General features: G+C 41.0%; 1 protein-coding gene across 1 annotated transcript in view; it reads right to left on the reverse strand.

The window, feature by feature from the left end:
* ush2a (Usher syndrome 2A (autosomal recessive, mild)) overlaps positions 1-22,242 on the reverse strand; it is a 162,560-nt gene that overhangs the window by 50,602 nt on the left and 89,716 nt on the right. Inside the window, exons 38-42 of the mRNA XM_046033282.1 lie at positions 11,884-12,107; positions 10,295-10,634; positions 8,165-8,362; positions 7,816-7,970; positions 2,215-2,413 (exon numbers count right to left, since the gene is read on the reverse strand). Of these exons, the coding sequence (XP_045889238.1) occupies positions 2,215-2,413; positions 7,816-7,970; positions 8,165-8,362; positions 10,295-10,634; positions 11,884-12,107 (1,116 nt within the window). The remainder of the gene's footprint in view (positions 1-2,214; positions 2,414-7,815; positions 7,971-8,164; positions 8,363-10,294; positions 10,635-11,883; positions 12,108-22,242) is intronic.

A 22,242-nucleotide genomic window follows, 5' to 3' on the forward strand; every position in this document is an offset into this window, starting at 1 on the left:
AAACTGTTGATTGCATTGATAAACAAAAAATAGTAGAAGCCACAATTTTTCAAAACTAAAAAAGCAGAAGTGTCAAAATGCCATTCATTCATGGTGTTACAGATTTGTTTTTGTGGCATTTCCTCCCAGGTGTAAAATGTAAATTTTTTCTGGAACGAAAAAACCCCACAAATGTCTAAAATATTTGAATTACATTCCTCATTTTTAATGCCTCAAAGCTGACAGTTTAGAACAATGTCTACAACACTGTATTTTTATATCTTTATCAAGCAATAGGTACTCTTAGATAAAATGTTTTACCATCTGCAGATGAAAGTAATTTTAATAGAAAACACTCAAACAGATCAAATAACATTTTTATTTCATTATTGTAGCTTAAAAATTTTTAATTTTCCAGTTTTTGTGGTGTGAGGGAGTGACTGTGCAAGCTCTTTGAGTGCCTGTCTCTGACAGTGGTGAGAACCGTCGGAGAGATGCAGGGAAGATGAATAATGGCGTATTAAACATTAAGGATGAGGGAGTAGCACAGCAATTATTCCTGTTCATATTTCACTGAAAACACTTAGATACATCTATCCATCTTTTCATCTGTCCCACTCCTTCTGTTTCTCCTTCACCATCTTTTAAAAGTGTCAATCTGTGCACCTTACACTCCCTCTGCTTGTGTAATTTTTCATCTCTTCTTTCTTTATTTAAGTTTTACTGTTGGGGTTACTCCCCACCTCACTCCCTCTGCCTACTTCTACCTCTCTGTTTCACTTTTAACTTTACTGTGTTTGTATTTAAAATTGTAGGTGCACATGATTTACTCGCAGTTACTCATTACAATACCAGCACATACATACAGTATGAAGAGGGACACTTGAGTCTTTTTTTTAAACATTTATCAAACATGTATAGTAGTGTTGTTCTAAGCTGCAGGTCTGGTTTAGGACAACTTTTGAATTAATCCGCAGCAGCCATAAAAAGTTGATCCACTTCTGATCCTTTGTTATTGTAAAACATTGTTCTGTATGTCTGTCAAAACCCAGGACTGAGATACATTATTACACAGGAACATATTTCTAGGTACCTGTGCTAACATGTGTTGTTACAAAGAGAGCTATAATGTGCAGGAATGAAATAGGGTGAGAGAGAGGGAGAGATAAAGGGAGAGAGAGAGACTGCCCTGGTAGTGGTTTTGGCTGAATGCGCAGGGTTTTCCAGTGTCTCACTGGGGGACAGGGAAATTTCACACACGCATGCTGGTTGCTTACACTGGCACATGGGGCTGGTACAGTATTACAGCACATTACCATCTCTATCTGGCATTGTTTGCTTTACCTCATGCCTACACATACAAACACACATGCTCGTGTGCACACTACTCCTGACCATACAAGCCAACCACAGGCGCCGTGGGAATACTCTATTGGCTACTGGCAAAGCTGATGCCTGGTCTGAGTCCAAGACAGAGCAGAGAAGAGAGCTGTGAAGGGAAAATGCCACTGAATTTCAGCTTCAAAAGATGTCATCACTTGGTACATCCTCATAAAAATAATAATACAGTAATACATAAAAATCAAATAAGCTTTGAAACACTTTAATTTCTGTATTTGAAGTAAGTTTAACTATTCCACATCCAAACGTTGGTCTACAGTTATCCTATTCTCTTAATATTTCCCTGTTTTGTTTCAGAAATGTGTTTTTATACAGACAAGAAACATTTGCTTTACAATGCTTCATGCAGGTGTTTGTGTCTGCATGTGTAAGTGTGTGTGTGTGTGTGTGTGTGTTGTGACGGATGGCAGAGGGCCAGCAACACAGCTCCTCCTCAGGGTAGATAAAACAAGACCCACAAATCACCCAGTCCTGACACCACCATGTTTCTGTGCAGATCTACAATATTAAGACAAGCCAGCACTTCTGTTTGTATGTACTTTTTAAATGTTTTGTTAGAGCACTGGGTCTCACATTGCTATTGCCGTGGTATTTATGTGCCTGTCTACAATGTTTAATTATGCTTCTGTGCTTGTTGTGGTTTTGTTTGTTCTGCATGTGTTCATGTGTGTGTGTAAAGGGCTGGGCCAAAGAGAGAGGGGTGCGAATCAGGTGCCAAAATCAGTCATTAGTTGGCTTCCAGAAACCAGCATACATAAATAAATACATAACAAAGGGAAAACAATGAATGGTAAAATGAGAGAGTTGAGGAACGGAGGAAAAGTGAAATCTTACCAGTCACAGTATACTTTTTGGGCCCATCGTTGTGTGTAAATATGGTTCCGACACCAGTCTGGTTCAGGTGGTAAAGTCGTATGATTCCATTGGGACGACTAGGTTCAGACCAGTTCACGTGGAGGGAGGAGGGGCTTAAAGCTGTTACCACTGGATGCTGCACGCCTTCTGGGACTCCCTGGACTGTCACTGCCAACACCTAAACACAAACACATGGAGGTGGATATCCACACAGAGGCACAGAAACACACACACAAAGAAACATAAAATATAACACATTTCTCACATTTTACAGCATGTTAAAAGGAAAACAGATGGGTTTCTGCAGTGATCATTTATGAACGTAATTAACACGATCACAACCCATTAAAAAACACAGATATACAACTGTTTCTAAGGTAATAAAGACCTTGTTGACAACGAAGAATGACTTAATTTATTTCCAAAAAAACTAAAACAAAGAAGTGAATAGCAGCACATTTTTATGTTACAACCTACTGGCCAAAACAGGGAACAACTGAAGCCAAAACACAAACCATCCACAACCTGCACGATGGAAAAAAAATGCTGTATGTACAGGTAGCACCATAATGAGCTTATGACTTATAATGAGTTGTATTTGTCCAACATAGTGAATGTACTGTTATGGAACTATTGCCATATTTTCATGTACAGTCTGCAGGCTATAGAATTGCACACAGTACTATATTTTATTCCTAGAACCCACTGACTTACAGGGACCGGCTGAATGCAAAAGCCAGAAAATGTTTCCCATGATTTACATTACAGCATATGTGTATTTACTTTAACCTAGAGCAGTATACAAGTGTAAGAATACTGGAGAGTGACAATTTCCCATTCTGATGGCAACATGGATATCCTGCCTTAATAACCTACTGTATCGCTTTAGTATTTATCCATGACAAAGAACCCAACTGAAAGCTGCAATAATCACTTTAATTATGATATCATGTAGGGTTTTCAATCGATAGTATTACGGACGATCACTACTACAAAAAACATAACAAACCAACAAGCAATCCCCCGTTAAGAGTCAGGTCACGCCAAAACAATATTGCTTTTTAGTACAGTGTTGTGAGTGACCAGCGTATTGTAAATTCCTATTGTAGTATCTGTGGGACCCTGTGAACGTTGGGTGAATGTGGAGACCACAGAATCACAGGGCAATCTGCTGCTAATGGCAACAGGGATATCCTGCCTTAATAGACTGTCACTAGCACTTCCCCCACCTGTCCCACACAGTGCTATGCAATTAGAACACTGCTACTACAACTAAGGAGACACATGCACGTGCACACACACGCACACATACATACACACACACAGACAAAAGTGCATGCAGGTGTACACATGCAAACAGCAAAGGAGGCAGAGCAGAAGAAGATAAGGAAGATACAGGGGAAGTGTTGTATCAATCAGTGAGTGCTTCAGCACTCTGTTAACTGAGATGTTGGTTGCCATATAACAGTACAGTTACCTAAAAGTTTACCTTACATTGCTTTGGTGGACAACTTAATTCTGATATGGAAAGATGATTTGATTTACAGTTTGATTTGAAATGACTGATCCATGCATCTTATGTTTATTGATAGCATGCGTCACTAGGATCCTCTTCATCCAACTCTTCTTTCTGTATACACAGGAATTGAAACTCGGAGGGAGGTAGGAAAATGGGATTGTGAGAGACGGAGAAGAAGGGGAAATGTTGGACACCCAGATGCCAGTGGTTGTGAAAGAGAAACTCGTGTCTGGAAAGTGAGAAGGTGTGAGGATGAGAGAGGTTAAGAAAGAACTGAGACAACAGTTGGGAGAAACTGAAGAGCGCAGCTTTGAGATCAGGCAAATGACAGGAGGCAAATAGAAGAGAGAACAGGACAAAAGGATTCGAAAACAGAGGAGGACCAATCGCTCTTCCTCCCTCTCTAAGTGACCAACTGTATTAGATCAGCACCTTCTGTTGTCACAGCAGGTGTGCGTTTGTGTGTGCCTGTGTTTGTTCGTCTGTTCCTGTGTGTGTGTGTGTGTGTGTGTGAGAGAGAGAGATGGCTGTGATGCCAGGTAATTGCAGTGGTGTATTAGGTTAGCCCAAGTTATCCCATAATTGGGACTGTTTGGCCAATTTTCAATGGTGTACAAACTAATCCAACTCACTCCCTTTCCACCCTCTGGTAGGACTGTGTGTGCTTGTTTGTGTGAACAGAGGGAGGTAGACAGAGAGAACATGGAAGACAGAGATTGAGTCTGTGGTGTAAGTGCGTACGGCTTTAGGAGCGTATGTGCATGTAGAGTTCTCCTGTTGGTCATGTGTGTAGTTCTCAGGTAAGTGGAAACCTGCCAGGATGATCTAGGGGCCTGTTTCAATGGAGAAATACTTTTGCTATGAGAGGTCAAGAGGGTGCATCATTTGCATCATGCTGACATGGTCAGTATAAATTAATGTCAGGCACAACTATTAAGTAATGAACTTGTTATGAAACACACTTTTCTCATTATGTCTTGTTTTTACAATTTCACAATTAGAAATTAAATCAGACTAAAAACAGCCAACAGGAACAAATGACTAAATTATTACTCCTGTTGTTGACCCCACCGAGAATCAACAGCCAATTCTGCTCTAAATAGCTTTCATCAACAGGATTAAGCTGATTTCAGCTCATTGTTTTCGTTCTTAACAGGTTCTCATTTTGATTCAGACGTTTCAGTCATTCTACATTACAAAACAATTATGACCATAAACATCGAGTAGTGGCTGCATAACCATGAGTATAACCACTGAGGAGCCAGCCAGATTAATGTGACTGAGAAAGCATGGGTGGCATTAGGATTATTTTAACAAAGTGAAACGTGTGAACAAAGAGAAATGCAATAATATTACATATCAGCATATGCTAAAAAATTTAAATGAATACTGTAACATAATCTTTATATACAGTACTGTGAAAAAGTTTCAGGCAGTTTGGGGGAAAAACGCTGTAAAGTAAGAATGCTTTCAAAAATAGTCATGTTAATAGATTATCAATAAAATGCACTGTGAGTGAAGAAAAGAAAAATTTAAATCAAATCAATATTTGGTGTGACCACCCTTTGTCTTCAAAACAGCATCAATTCTTCTAGGTACACTTGCACAGAGTCAGGGATGTGGAGGCATATTGCCAGGTGTATGATTAATGGCAGCAGGTGCTGTGGACTGATGAGTCAAAATGTAAAATATTTGGCTGCAGTAGAAGGCAGTTTGTTCACCGAAGGGCTGGAGAGTGGTACAAGAATGAGTGTCTGCAGGAAACAGTAAAGTATGGTGGAGGTTCCTTGCAAGTTTGGGACTGCATTTCTGCAAACAGAGTTGGGGATTTGGTCAGAACGAATGGTTTCCTTAATGTTGAAAAGTACAGACAGAAACTTATTCATCATGCAATACCATCAGGGATTTGACTGGCCCCAAATTTATTCTGCAGCATGACAATAACCTCAAAGATACCGCAAAAGTCATTAAGATCTTTCTTCAGTGTGATGAAGAACAAGGAGACCTGGAAGTGAGGGTATAGCCCCCACAGAGCTCTGATCTCAACATCATCGTGTCTGTCTGGTATTACATGAAGAGAGAGAAGCATCTGAGGCTGCTTAAATCCACAGAAGAACTTTAGGGGGTTCTCCTAGACGTTTGGGCCAACCTACCTGCTGAGTTCCTTCAAAAACTTTGTGCAAGTGTATCAAGAAGAATTAATACTGTTTTGAAGGCAAAGGGTGGTCACATCAAATATTGATTTATTTTAGATTTTTCTTCTGTCTGTCTAAAATATGTCTATTTTTGAAAGCATTCTTACTTTACAGCATTTTTTCCAAACTGCCTAAAACCTTGTTGACGGCTTTCCCATATACGTATAGTATATGGGAAAGCCGTCAACAATGTTGATCTTCTCTCTAACCACTTACTACTCCTTCCTTTATCACTGTCCATTCATATTTCATCCATATCATCACTCTCCCCAATATTCATTTATTGCATCCATTTATCCATCCATCATCTATTTATCTATCAACCCCTCACAACCAGTTCAACCAACTGTACCTCCAGCTCAGCCCTCCAGTGACACATCAACAGGCTTCGTCTTTACGTAAGAATGTGCTTATCAAAATAATGAGATGTTAAATTAGCTTTAAAAAAAGCCAGAAAGACAGTTTTCAACAGGAGCTTTCATCACCTCTAAGCCGGAGAAATTAATTGTTGTGGTGATATCAGCTCTGCTACAGCCAGAAAGATAGCAGGGGGGAGTTCTGTGTGAAGCTATTATGGACGCTATCACAAACATCAGGTAGGCTCAGCAAATCCAGAGCCTCGCATATAGGGGGAGAGAGCAGAAACAAGGCTAAATAACAACTTGTTTCGACATGGGAAAAGTACAGAGTTCACACAGTGTGGAAACATCACAACAAATGTCAGACACAGGTTTAAAATTTGTAAAATAACACTTGCAGAACAACCAAGCACCTGAATTATAATGTAAACCATGTTTAGAAATCAGCATCTGAGGAGGCTTTGATGAGAGGGTAAGAGCATTTCGCTGAAAGGCCACTGGCCAAACAATCGATCAGATGAGCAGCCAACTGCAGATGACCAATGCTTGCAGGTTGCTGCTGTGAGTTAATTTAATGTGAAGCAGGGTGTTGCATGTCCAGGGAATTTCATCTTGACAGAACAAAACAGGAAAAGTGATCTTTGAACACTTGTATTCAGACAGGTTAGTAATAGAATAAGAGATGACTCCAAGTAACAAGAGCAGCTGCCGCACACTCTCGACTATTATGGTAAATTTATTGATAGATACATTTTGGTAAAGCTGATTTTTGTTTCTTTACAGAAAATCCCCCACTGACAAGCTATCTGATTTTCCTCTCTTTTTCACACACACATGCACACAGTAACACACTTTTTTTATACACCTTTCTTTTCATTCAAGTGTTCGGCCTAAATTAAAGGAGGGAACTAAACAAGAGAGTAAAGTGGTGCTTAGTTCAGTGAAGCTCAGTCCATCTGTGGAGGAGCTGTTAGATAATCATACAGGGGGATAATGTCTTTATGAAATGGGGTGCTACAACAGAGTAAGGTTTTGTAAAATGTGTGCTGGTGTATGAAAAAGAGAAAGCTCTCCGTGGCAGACTGGCAGGACAGAGACAATCAAGCAGCACAGAGTAGAACTAAACAGAACAGTAATTAGTCAAGAAATAGTAATGAATATTAAAATTTATTTTGTACAAAACAATTATAATATACCAATGGAGCATCAAAAGTGTTGCTCATCTGTCACTTACTGTATTTGTTATCGCAATAGCTACTGCTGAGATTTCAAGCTTTAAAAAAAGATATGCCAGCTCATTAAGTGTCTTGCTTTGAATGCTCCAAACTCCCGGCAGCCACTGAACTCCTAAAAACTTCAAGACTGATGCAGACTTGGTATTATACAGTATTTGTGGGACAGCTAAACAAACTAGCCACATAGGTTAACCACATAAGCTGCTAATGAGCAAATACTGAAAATGTTAGTCTGAAAAACTGCAAAGGCACCAACACACATGTAGTCTTACCTGTGTACTGTCAGTACAACCAGCCCGGTTACAGACCCTCAGCTGGTAATTGTATTCCTGAAAAGGCCTGATCCCACCTACGTCAGTGAAACTGTTTTCATCACCACGGTAACGCTCTTGTCCATCCCGTAGTACAACATAGTGGGTGATGTCCCCTGGTAAAAGGGATAAGGTTCTTTAATAGGTTCATAATTAATATCAGATTTATCTCTATATATAACATTAAAAACACCGTGTTTTTAAGCCCACATCCACATTAATCATGAATACCTCTCTACTGAAATTAATCCAGCTGGACTACATTTACAGAGAAGGGGATTTTTGGTTATACACACATGCACATACACACCATTAGGCCTGGCAGGTGCATGCCATTGCAGCTGGATGATGTCATCTCGTTCATCTAAGCGACTCCAACGGGGCGGTGCCACTCCCCATGGTTTGTCTTCACTGGTGGTCACTGTAGTAAGGCCACTGGAGCCTCGTCCAAAGCTGTTCCAGGCCCTCACTCTGTACTCATAGGTTGTGAAGGGCTCAAGGTCAGAGTCTATTAGAGTAAGGAAGGTAAGAATGAGAGCAGCATGGGGGGAGGGAGAAAGAAAAATCAATTAAGAAGGGGTGCAAGAAAATAAACAACAAATCTGTCAGTAAGACTGTCAATACATTGAGTAATAAATAAATAATTTATGAACACTGCAACACTTAAGTGATTACATGTGATTTATACTGTAAGTGCACACATAGGATATTCTCTCATTCCAGTACGCAAACTATCTCGTTGAAAATTCATTGCAAGTTTTAGATGAAAGAAAATGAAAATGAAAAAAACTTTGGGAACTTGAAGAATCCGTTACGCTTAATAGAAATGTTTAAATGAGATTTTGTGATCAGTAAAATAATAAAAATCACATCATGGATTTGCATCTCCTGATATGTGACAGGACAGTTAGTAAATGGGATTAATATAACATGTCGTAACAAGAATTCCAAGATTGAACATGTGCGTACTTGGAGTTGAATTGCCAATATAAGCACAAGTTAGATGAACATGTACCAAATGTTCCACTACTTTTGGTGTGTAGTTGTAAACATCAGGCCGTGACTGAAGCATTCTGGGAGACAGGTTGTGACAACCCTCCACACACATGTGCATTATTTTTAGGGGTGTTAAGGGACTGCTGCTGTAAATGAGACCTTGTTTTGAACTGCCAGTATGTGACTCTTGTCTTTACTACTGTGATAACTGAAGCAGCAAAACACACCCACACCCACACACACACACACACACACACACACACTGTTTGATTAAGAAAACATAAAAAAAACTCATTGCACATATGTAGCTATGTTTGTGTGATCCACCTCACAGAGAAGTATAGTTACTAGATACTCTGTATGTGTGAATGTGTGTGTATGTGTGCATGAGAAACATCTGGTGTATGGTGGGTGGCGACAGCTTTATGTGCCTCTGCCCAGATGGTGTCACAGCATTGCCTAGAAACTCTTATCCTAACCACCCCCCACCCCCCACATACACACATACACACATACACACACACACACACACATACACAGGACCACATTGACTACAGACGAACACTTAAATAGTAACTAACTGGACACTAAGACACACAATACAACAACCACCCATACCCATTCACAGACACACACACATCCACAACTACAATTAGTCTTGATTAAACAAATGTAACTACCCAGATAAATAATGTGTGGACAGACTGAAAATCCTAACACATACGCCCCCCCCCCCCCACACTCACACTCACTCCAACTCCCTTTGGGCTGATAAATAGTAGCGAATGTTGAAATGGCATTTAAACGCCCATCTCTAAGTTTTAATGACACACAAGTGTACAGCACAGAGAGACACCACGTTACAGCAATCAATGTGCACTGCAACAGCTGTCTTGGTGTGTGTGAGCGTGAGGAAGGGCATCTGTCTCTAAAGCCCGTTGATTGCAGTGAGTAAGTGCAGAATTGGTTTCTGTGGGCTCAAAATTTCTATGAGTGGTGTGTTTCACAGAAGGCCATTTTCTGCATAATTATTCTTCATGACAGCTCGAACGACTGTAGTGAGAGTCCGAATTACTAGACTAAATTCCAAGTCGCAGGTCAGAAGCAGGGATGCAGATATATTGTGAATGGTCAAAATGTTTAAAACTCACATACATTAGGCATATAGAGGCATGCTGATAACAGAAATAGGATTATGAGATTAATATCTACTTAAACTAACCTTCAACTGAGCTGAAGTCTCCTAAATGACTTTAGGAATTCCTTTTGTCATCCTATTTTAACTACCACTAATCAACAATTCCTTATTCCAAGGAAGAAGTACATGTTCAACCTGCCTAGCTGCTGAGATCACTAATTGACACACAAACAACTAAAAACTTAAGTTTCCAAATGCTAATAAGCCTACAGTACATGTTTGAAGCTGACAGACACAAACACATACCTGTATAAGTGTATCTGTTGGCGTCTCCGCTGTACACTACCTCCTCATGCGACGGGCACAGGCTTCCCTCGAATTGCGAGTATTCAGTGTTTGTGTGACTGTATGTGCCCGCCATTTTGTATGTGTTTTCACTTCTGTTTGTATGTGTAGACGGGCCCGGAGTCAGAGTTTCATGTGTGGTGTCGATGGAAGGAGAGTATGTTGTGGAGTGCGTGTCAGGGTGTGCGTGTGCAGACAGGACCCATGTGCAGGCGGTTGTAGATGGATCGAGGTCACAGGAGCCACAGTAAGCTGTAGATGCTGCAGCTACAGGACACACGGTGCCCTGCAAACACTGGTGCTGCACAGAGGAAGCAAGAAGAGACAGATAAAGATTATAGAAAGCGTACAGGAAAAGATGGAAGAGTTAAAAAGTAAGAGAGCATTAAAGAGGAAAGTAAGGGGAGACAAAAAAAAGGAGAAAAGTGAACCCATGAGATTCTAAATCTTTATTTTTTATCACACTCCACACAGACACAGATAACTACCACAAAAATGTTTCTTATAGATGTTTACTATTATCTTACCAGTTGTAAGCTTATAATAATATAAAGTCAGAGGCGTTTCTTATACACATGCAAAATGTAGCTATGCACGTGTTTGTGTGTGGTCTGCATGGACCTTAATGACATCATTAGAGCTAATGAGAATTCCTACCCTTTGTCCCTCTGTGTGTGTGTGCCTCTTTGTGCGTATGTGTATCTCATGCTGACTTAGGAACACACAAACATCACACGACCCCAGTTGATAAATGGAAGATCGCCCAGTCCCCAACTCCTGATGTGACAATGAGTGTGAGTTTGAGAGATGGAGAGGGAGGGAGAGAGAGACAGATCTAACTACTAACATCGCCATATCTTTTTTTCTGCCAGACTCGCTTGCATTTCTGAAGCGTGGAAGTCACTTGTGAAATTTGTGTCAATTGCCAATACATACAAGCATTTAATTCAAATCTATAGGTGCATTTAAATTATTATTGACTTTGTCGTTCTGTACATATGCCAAATTTAGTTGTTCTCGCTAATTTATGTCCCTGCTACTCTTAAGTCTGTAAAGAAGGACATGGAATGTCGTTTTCGGTTAATCGATGCCCGCACTCATGAGGCCGATATATCATCCCAAATGACAGCAAGTCTAATCTAAAACCACTAATGGCTAGAGTTAAATATATATTGTTATATAAATAATACATTTATTATGTAACAACTATTTGAAAATTCCCAGGGAGTTCCCTGCTTTTGAAACACTTGTAGCAGACATTTAAACCACAGGAAAAAATGTGTGGACCAATGGCACAACTGGACCACTACACAGCAGAACCAGTGGACATAAAAGATAACAAAGAAGTGTAAGAGATCTATAGAAACAAACTGACTATTTAAAACATGACTGACAAAACAGAATACTTGTCTACATGCAAGTACAACCTGTTATAAACAACAGAGAGGATTTCACCAACTTTGAGAAGATTACCAGTGAGAGAAAGACCACCAGTTACGGGTGTATAGACATAGACACAGAGACACAAATACAGATACATACAAACACACCTGCATTAACAGGCCGGGTGTGGGTTGGTCAGCACACACGTGTCGTTGAGGGTCATACCCAATCCCATTGCAGCATTCCTCTTCCTGATGTATGACCTTTGACCCACAGCACTGCAATGTCACTGTGGCATTGCCAGCAGGGTGCACTGTGAGATAGCCGTTATTGCCCATACAGCAAAGAGAGCTTGAAGAGTTTATATACTCTTGACCACAGCAAACGAAACCTAAAGACAAGAAGATATGCGTAACATTACTGTTATATAATTTTGTTCAGAACAAAATTATTAACGCAACACTTGTTTTTGCCCCCATTCATCATGAGCTGAACTCAAAGATCTAAGACTTTCTCTATGTACACGACAGGCCTATTTCTCTCAAGTATTCTCTCAAATCTGTCAAAATCTGTGTTAGTGAGCACTTCTCCTTTGCAGAGATAATCCATCCACCTCACAGGTGTGGCATATCAAGATGCTGATCAGACAGCATGGGTATTGCACAGGTGTGCCTTAGGCTGGCCACAATAAAAGGCCACTCGAAAATGTGCAGTTCCATCACACAGCACAATGCCACAGATGTTGCAAGTTTTGAGGGAGCGTGCAATTGGCATGCTGACTGCAGGTATGTCCATCAGAGCTGTTGCTCATGAATTGAACGTTCATTTCTCTATGACAAGCCGTCTCCAAAGGCGTTTCACAGAATTTGGCAGTACATCCAACCGGCCTCACAACCGCAGACCACCTATAACCACACCAGCCCAGGACCTCCACATCCAAGATCGTCTGAGACCAGCCACACGGACAGCTGCTGCAGCAATCGGTTTGCATGACCAAAGAATTTCTGCACAGACTGTCAGGAACATTTCAGGGAAGCTCATCTGTACGTTTGTCATCTTCATCGGTCTCGACCTGACTGCAGTTCGTCGTCATAAGCAACTTGAGTGGGCAAATGCTGACATTCAATGGCCTCTGGCACTTTGGAGAGGTGTTCTCTTCAACAAAGAATCGCGGTTTTCACTGTAGGGCAGATGGCAGACAGCTACACCAGATACTGATGTATCGGACCCCCGCAATACAGCGAAACTGCACATTTTCGAATGGCCTTTTATTGCGGCCAGCCTAAGGCACACCTGTGCAAAACCGATGCTGTCTGGTCAGCATTTGATATGCCACACCTGTGAGGTGGATGTATTATCTAAGCAAAAGAGAAGTGCTCACTAACACAGATTTTGTGAATAGTTGAACGATTGTTTAGAAGACATAGAAACAGTATTTAGGCTGCTCTGAATATTGGTGTGCATCTTATCTTACATACATGCATCCTCATCTCCTCTTCCCTCCGTCTTCTCTACCCCTGCATGCCTCTTTTCCTCTCTTGCATTCATCTCTTCCTACAGCAGTAATATTCAGGCTATTCCGTCAAAAGAGTGCAGGGGGAGAGGAAGTGTGTTTTTCTGAGCTGCCATCTCTGACAGTGATAGGTGATGTCTTTCTGCCACCACTTCACCTTCAGCAGCAAGGTGACATTTAAAATACATGATATCACTCCATTTCCCTGTAAATGTTTTGCAGCTGAATATCAAATTTCAAGCATTTTTCTTCACATTCTCCTGAACTTCATACTTCAAATTCAACTAACTTGCTTTGAATGACAAATTGAAACTGTTTTAGTGCCTGCAGATTTGAGGCAAGTCTCATTCTTGGTGGAGAAAATAACGTTTTGTCTACATAACCTTTATAAAGTTCAACTTTATTCTAATTAGAAAAGCTTTACTGTGCTAAACAAGTATTTGGCATTGAACATCCTTCTAGTTAAGTGGTTCTTCATCTGGGGGTCGGGACCTGGTCCCAGTGGGGCTGCCAGAATGCTGCCATAGACACAAAAATAGAATAAAATAACTTAAAAATAACTAGACGGACTACAGTTGTGAATGGAAACACTTTGGGTGGACACTGTAAATATTTTGCACTGTTTAATCCAGAAGGTGGCAGTACTGCCAACCACTATAAAACGACAAAGAAGAATCAGGCCCCAATCAGACAGAAAGCGCTTTGCAGGTTCGAAAACGCGAGGCGCACAGCAGTGCCTTTTTTGGTTGAATTTAGAAAAGAGCGAGGCGCTGCGGTTTTTTAATGTTGCAAGGCAAATTTTTCAACTCTCCGCGACCGGGAAAAAACGCTCAGCGCCTCTTCACGCTGTTGCCGTTTTTACCAGCTCGTATAAACAGCACGCAGAACGCTCACTGCCAGTCGGGGGGGGGGCGAAATATTTTCAGAAAGGGGTCGGACTGCAACAAAGGTTAAGAACACTTGTTCTAGTTCAATGGCAAAAGCTATATTTATAACTCTACTGTAATGCTAGGTTTCTGCTAGACGCAGTGTCCCCAGCACAAGGGTTCGCGCTCCAAAAATGATGTCATGATGTTTCTTGTATCGAGTGCAAAGGCTCCGCAAGTAGTTGCAGTAGTCTCAGTGCTTGGTAGTGTTGTATTTTCAAACACTGTAGTGTTCAATTAACAGATAATAATAATAATAGTAATTCTGGCACATCATTTCACTGTCGCTATGATGACCAGTAGTGACAGTAGATTCCAACCCCAGACGTTGAGGTTCCTTGTGCTTGTCTTAACTCCTAAGCAACTAGGGTGCCGCCCCACTAACTGGACACTAACCTAACTTGGTTTTCCTAAATCATACAAAGCAATACCATAACATAGGAGAGAAGTTCAGAAAACACTGTGTGTGTTAGATTAAGGTTATGTCATGGAAATGAGGCTGAAACAAAAGTGGCAGCAGCTCTTACACAGCTAAACTAATGAAAGCTGAAGGTAGAGAGTAAACATGGTGCTTTTTCTCCAGTGGCCCTCCTAATAACACAAGTTGAACCAATCTGGTTACTTTGACGTCTTAGCTTAGTCGAGGGCGGGGAGCATAAAGCTTCGGCCTTGCAATGGATTAGGGCTATAATGTTGTCCTGCTATAACAATGAGTCAGCAAAGTAACCCCCTGCTGTGAGGATGCATTGGAAATACAAATGAGCATGGCACGGCACGAATAAAACATCATAACTGTGCTGGTGGAAAAAGGATAAATCGTATTTTAATGAGGCCAATAGTTAAAGCTTCTCATTTTGAATCAGACCGAAATATTATAAGAACCCCTCTGTCTTTTGTAATTATTTAGTTTAGAGTTAAAATAATCTAAGTTTCATGAGGTATTTAGCAAATTGACGATAAACTCATGACATGCTGATCTGTGGCACTATCTACCCCCAGCTGTGTTGCCCATTTTATTTGACAGCAGACATTAAACACTAAGTCATTGCTTTGTATCATGATCTTGGCCTTTAATGGGGCTGCAGCTAGTTGTTGAGTGATAAATAACTTATTGTTTAACAACCTAATCAGCGTTCACTCTTTACCTACATGAAATGCTGTTAATTTAAGCAATCATTTCACTTAAAGGCCAAAAGTGGAGAATGGCACATATTTTCTCCTGTGCTGTTGCAGTGCATTATATCCTCACCGCATCCATCACAGGCAACATGTGACAGGAAAATGCATGTGTGTGTATGTGTGTGATTGTGTGACATAAAGGCAGTCTGACGGCTAGTAACTCACTTAGCGGCGGCAGCTGTTGCAGAGCAGGGGCTTGGTGGCCAATTCCCCCAGCGCCTTACTTCAGCTTCAATGACGCGCAAATAAACAGCTCAACACTTTTCCAAAATAGCTTCTTTCCACTCATCCTTCGTCCTCCTCACCTCTACTCCTCGCTTCCACCTGGACACCAGGCCCTCCACGGCTCACAATTTTAGCAATCCAACTGTCCTTCCATGTATCGTTCCACATGGCTCTGTTCAAGCTCTCTACATAACTTGATTCACTCTTGTGCTTTTTCTGACCACCTTTATCACTTGTGACCTGAAGTTCAGGAGTTGTCTCCTGCCTCTTCTCCACTCTGCATCAGTTATTTCTCTAATCATATTTTCTCCCTGCATCCCTAACTTCTATATCAACCTATATCTCCCCAATTTTCCAGGTGCTCTCTTATCTTATGTCCTCTTCTCTGTCTTTAATGCCTTATTTTCCTATCATACTCTTCATCCTTCCTCCATTTCTCTTGACCATGACCATGTCCTCTTTTCTCCTCATCATCTTCGCATCTTACTCTTGTCTCCATCCCCTTTTCCTTTCACTACTGCTCTCTCTATCTGTCTTTGCATCCACAGTTCATAGGTCTACATTGTTTGTTTGCTGTTCTGCAGCTAAACTTCACTATTGTATTATCACCCATTCAGCAGAAACCCAATCCCTGTCTTTGCAAGTGTTATCTGTGAATGGGTGTGTGTGACATGCTTGTTCATTTGTGTTAACGTTTTGAAACACACACCTCGTATTTTCTCTTCCTCTTTATAAGCTGTGTGTGTTTGTGCATGTGGATGCATGTGCGTGTATGTGTTGACAACATTTTATCACACACCTCTTGTTTTCTCTCCTGCATCGCAGAATGCTTCAGCCCTAATCTTCAGATTTACGTTGGATTTGCATACATTCGTTAATAGCGTCGGGAGCGCTGCGTCAACACAAGGTGCTTAGACAACGTGAATTATTATTAGGGTTCCAGTCATTCCACTTAATGATAAGTCAATATTTAGCCCTGCCAATGAACTACTGATAAAAATGTGTGTTGTGGATTAGGGTTATCCGAGCTCTCTAGGAGACCAAAACCCCTCCACAACTTTAAACAAACCAAACACTTTTAAATACCTGAATATATTACAAGGGGTTTGGCACAAAGTGCAGAGAAAGTGCACACATACACAGATTGTGTTCATGCATACCAGCACACACAAACACAAACTCAAGATGAAGCAAGCACATAAAAGCTGATGTACTTATTAAATAATGCTTTTGATGATTTTAGCTTATGGTATTGGTATATATGTTGGCCATTAAGTTACAGGAAATTGCAGAAAATAAATGAAGAATGGTTTGAAAATGTGTTTTTGAGTTTAATCTGTTGACATAAATATTGTTGGTTGGCTCTGTTAGAAACAAACCAGCACCAGCAAATGAGTGATATATTCATACATAAAGATGACTGTCATCAGTCAATCAAAAATATTTTTTAAGTTCATGATACAGGCTTGTCCACACTGTAAAAGCTTCTTTGTTTAATATTTATTATAGTTTAGATTTTTTCAGTACTAATATAAATATATTTTGTTGTGAGTTATTGTTTATAGTTTCTTCTGACAGTAATTTAATTTCCAGTGCTTTCCAGTCTTGCTCAATTTCTTGGTCACAACTCAATCAAAGGGATCCTTATCATACATGTTTGTTGTTTTGCATATGTTAAAAAAACAACACCAGCTCAATAAATAGTATCAGCTTTAAAAATCCAGTATTGGTTGGGCTCCAGTACACACACACACACACACACACACACACACACACACACACACACACACACCCTCACACACTCACTCACTCACTCACTGCAGGAAGATGTGTGTGTGTGTGTGTGTGTGTGTGTGCACGTATGCATGCACACACTTTGTGCTCCGGAGGGGCCAGACTATATGTCATGTCGAGAGATGAAATCACAGTGGATTGACTTTCTCACACAGTGCACAGTGTTCCCCTGTGAACACACACATGTGGATGTTGGGTAAGCAAGCACACAATAATCAAAGACACACACACATACACACCTACTCTTTTCCCAGCTGACTGGCTGTCCTCGTGTCTTTCTGACGTCTTCTTATTCTTCTTTTTTAAAATTTTTTTTATGTCTCAACAACATTACCAGCTGGGCATGTGTGTGACATTGTGTGCATTTGTGTGTACGTGCATCTTTGCATGTATGTGTCTTGAGTGTGTGTGTGTGTGAATGCCTGTGCTGAGCCTAGGTATATTTTCACCACTCTTCAGGGATTCACTAAAAACTGAGACACAGCAAGCAGCTGTTCGAGTGTCTGTGAGAGAGGGACAGAAAGAGACATCAGAGAGAGAGACGGAGATGAAGAAGGGGGAAGTGATAAAAAAATGACAAAGCTATAAAATGGGGGGAAAAATGAATGACGTGAATGAGAAACATTTACTAAAAACAAAGAACATAACTTACTCTATTTTGAAATCTACCGTGGTTGCACCAAAATCAGTGAGAATACCATTTTTGTCAATTACAGACAGTACAATTTTTAACCATCATAGAGATTTAAAATTATTAGATGAGCACTACTTATTTTACGGCAGACTGACACAGACACTCCAATCCTTATACATTCTGCCTACACCATTTCTGCCCTCAACAATGCCAGAGACATTGTAGCTGAACCGCCGTTGTTTGATTTGACAACTTTTTCTCAAATGTGTAAATTAACACATTGGCCCTTTATGTTGTATTTAACATTAATGTTGAACAGCTTTAACTTACTAATAGAAATTTTCTTCAATCATATAATTATTAGAACTCTTAAAATACATTGCTTGTAAAAAGTGTTTACTTGAGCCAGTCCAAGGCGTGGTACACTTGCACGTGGTTGAACGTGATCAAGATTATACCACCTCCCCCTCATTTTGAGCCAGAAAAAACCCTGGTCCTGGGAATACATCTTCACCAGCCAATTAAACTGGTTCAACACAAAGGCTGTTCAATGTATCCGAAATCATTTTGGTTGTGGGCAAAGGTAAAGGGCACCTCTGTCATATAACCTTAACAGAGGCATGACACGGCCCTGTGAGTTGAATAATGGGTAGATGAAACCAATGGCAACTGTGGTGTAGGGATAACAGTTTAATTGAAACAAAATGTTTATCCAGAGGTATGTAGCACAACTAAAATATCTCATCCAGGTATAATTTGCAGCTACATCCTATAATCACTTGCTAAAAATGTGCTGTGAGTGTGTGTGTGTGTGTTCTTGTGCATGCATGCAAGCTCAATTTTGAAAAATTGCCCATACCAGGAAGTTATGTTTTTCAATTTTTTACTTTTAATAAATCTACTATGTGTAACAGTAACAACATCAAGAATAACACAAAGGGAAATAAAATGCAAGCACACACACACACACACACACACAAAGCAGCCGGTCCTCATCGCTGTGCTCACCAGCCTCTGGTTCTATTCTTGCCAGTCATTAAAGTAAACCTAATAGAAAAGCCATCATCATAAATACATTAACAGAGAGAGAAATGTCTTCCTGTGTTCAGAGAGTACTCGATCTTCTAAAGCAGCCAGACGCTGCTGTTTGGAATGCACTACTGTTGGCCATTTGCTACCCATCATTGATGAGGGGCTTTTGGCAATGATAAACACACACACACACACACACACACACACACACACACACACACACACACACAAACAAACAAACAGAGAGACATACACACTCAGAAACTGATGAGAATCTTTTGGCAGAAACAATGAAAAGATATGTGATGGATGCATAAAGAAACATGTGAAAATGTAAACACATTCAGATACGTATACAGAAACAGACAGCTGCATCCAGAAAGTGAAGCATACATGCACCAAGTTGAAGTAACAAACCATGCACACTTGCACGCTTGCACACACTTACACACACAAATGCATCCACTCTCACAACTCCGCCAGGCTCGGAGTGAGCTAGCTTAACTACTGGGATAATTTCCCTCCAGCAAATGGTCACTGTGCCCTTGAAAAACATATTTGATTATTACTTTTTCTCCCCCTCCTCTTTTTTTCTTTTAGCATCATCACAGCCATTTTCATCACGCGCTCTGATGATGGCACGGCAAGGCGCGTTAAGATAACACCCCGGCACCGGCAGGCTTTTAACACTTAAACGGTGAAAAGGGATATTCAGATTTGTCCTTGAACGTTTGGATGGGGCCTGCTGGGCTGGGACAGAGGGAGGGAGTAAGGGAAGGAGTTAAAGAAACGCATACATTTTTGTTAGATTCGCTTAGTTTAAGAAAAAGTGAGGTGGGGAGGGCATTTATGGTAGCACCCACAGTGAGAGATGGGGAAGACGGGGTTGAAGGGCAGATGGAAGAGTTAAAGAACTGTATGCTATAAAGAAAAAGTGTGAAGGGGAAATGATTAGGCAGGGGACTTAGCGAGAGTCAGGGAGCAACGGGAGGCCAAAGACACAACACACGTTCCTTTAAACACCATCTAATCTCACCTAAGACTTAGCTAAACATCTTACTTACAAATTCAGAGAGAGAAGAAAAGAGGAGCAAATGAAGAGCTTAAAAGTTGGTCTAGAACCTGCGACACTGGAGGAAATGCTGCAAGACAACAGAGGCACTCTCGTCCAAAAATAAACAGTATTTAATCTACTTGAAAGTGAAATGAAAGCTGTTTAAACAAACTGGCAGATTTGGAAGGCAGGGATTTAGCATGGACACTTTGTGTTGTTGTATAACAACTAGGAAATGTTGAGGAAAGGATTATAGACCATCTCGATAATACGCCAACGACTAAAACCAGCCAGAGCAGAAGCTAGGTCTGCCATTTAAGAAGGCATATTAGTTTTACCTGGTCAGGTAAATTAGAATAAAGACATATGTAGACAGGAACATATACACAATTAAGGTAGTGAGGCTTGTAAATTGACTTGAAAAAGAGCACTTATGTAAGGTGCTGCTGTAGCTGTTTCTGATTAAAATTTATGGCGGCTGTGGCTCAGGAGGTAGAGCGGGTTGGCCGTTAATCGGAAGGTCGGCGGTTCAATCCCTTGCTCCCCCTGGTTGCGTGTCGAAGTGTCCTTGGGCAAGATACTGAACCCTGATTTGCCCCTGGCGGCTGTTCCGCCAGTGTATGAATGAGTGTGACTGTTAATTTCCATTTGAGTACTTAGGCTCAGTGTATGAATGTGTGTGCAGATGTAGTGTAAAAGCGCTTTGAGTGGTCGAAAAGACTAGAAAGGCGCTATACAAGTACAGAGCATTTACGTTTACATGGCTGTCCATCCATTTTGATATTACCACTGGGGAGTGCCCAAGTCAGAAATCACTAGGGCTGTCCCAGACTAATGATTTACATAGTCAAATCCGAATTGTCAAGTTTTGCCTATTGCCTATTTCTCTGCTCGCCTGCCATTCACCGGTCTTGTGCAGAGTTATGACATTTGGCCGCATTGCATACCGTGCATGTTGGCCACACAGTATGCATGTGGCCGAATGTCCCGCGAGGTACGGACAACTCTGCACAACAGCGGTGAAGTTTAGGCTCCATCTCAACAGCAAGTTCCTCTTCTGCCACTACGCACTCACACACATACACACTACGCCTACACATGCGCACTGATGCCCCCTACCTTGAGGGTTAGGGTTACAATTCTGGATTTATTCATGCACCTTAAAAACATTTATTAAAAGCTTATATTCTTTTCTCATTTTTATTTACAGCATTATATGTTGAAATGTATATTGCAATAGGCTGTATATAAACTTATTGGGAGAACTGGTAGTTAGGGTGAAAAATCAGGCGTTGAGATCCCCCATATCGGCAAAATGTCATGATCCTCATTTTGCAGCAAAGCTTTGTAGCTTCGCAGCATCGTATCTTCGACTAATCTTGGTCAGCCCTAGAAATCACAAATCCTGCTCACAGCAGCTGTAAATCCAAAGACATAAACTAAAAAGCATATAAAAAAAAGAAACCTCATCGAATAAGTAGGTTTCTACAGCTAAACGGTAGAAGAAGAAGATACTTTATTGTCACATACATGTAGCGAAATTCATTCTCTGCATTTAACCCATCCCTCAAGGGACCAGTGGGCAGCCACTGTGCAGCGCCCAGGGACCAGCTCCAGATCAGTGCCTGGTCAACTGCAACATGTTTTTGATGGTGGGGGAAACCGGAGCACCCGAAGGAAAACCACGCAGACATGGGGAGAACATGCAAAATCCACACAGAAAGGCCGGGACGACTGAGGATTGAACCCACAACCTTCTTGCTGTGAGGCCACAGTGCTATCCACTGGACCACCGTGACGCAGAGTAGACTTAAGCCTAGTTCACACTATACGATTTTTAGCTTGATTTGCTGCTCAGCAAGCTCGGAGGCTGTGATCGGGCGTAATCAGCGGTCAATTGGCGGTCGCCAGTCGTTATGTGTGAACAACGCATCAAAATGGATTCCCAACACATTTCTGACACATCGCCGATGTCTGCCAGGTATCTAGCATGCCAAATATCTGGAAGAGTCAGCCGACTCGACATCCACAACCAGCCAATGAGAGCAGGCAGCTACTTTTTCACAACAAAACACTTTTTACTCACCTCCAGCTCTCTCTGTAGCTCAGACAACCCCTACTACCTGCTTGTGCTAATCCATTCTTTCAACCATATTGTTTGTCTTTATA

The sequence above is a fragment of the Micropterus dolomieu genome, linkage group LG20 (assembly GCF_021292245.1).
Source record: "Micropterus dolomieu isolate WLL.071019.BEF.003 ecotype Adirondacks linkage group LG20, ASM2129224v1, whole genome shotgun sequence".
Classification (NCBI taxonomy): domain Eukaryota; kingdom Metazoa; phylum Chordata; class Actinopteri; order Centrarchiformes; family Centrarchidae; genus Micropterus; species Micropterus dolomieu.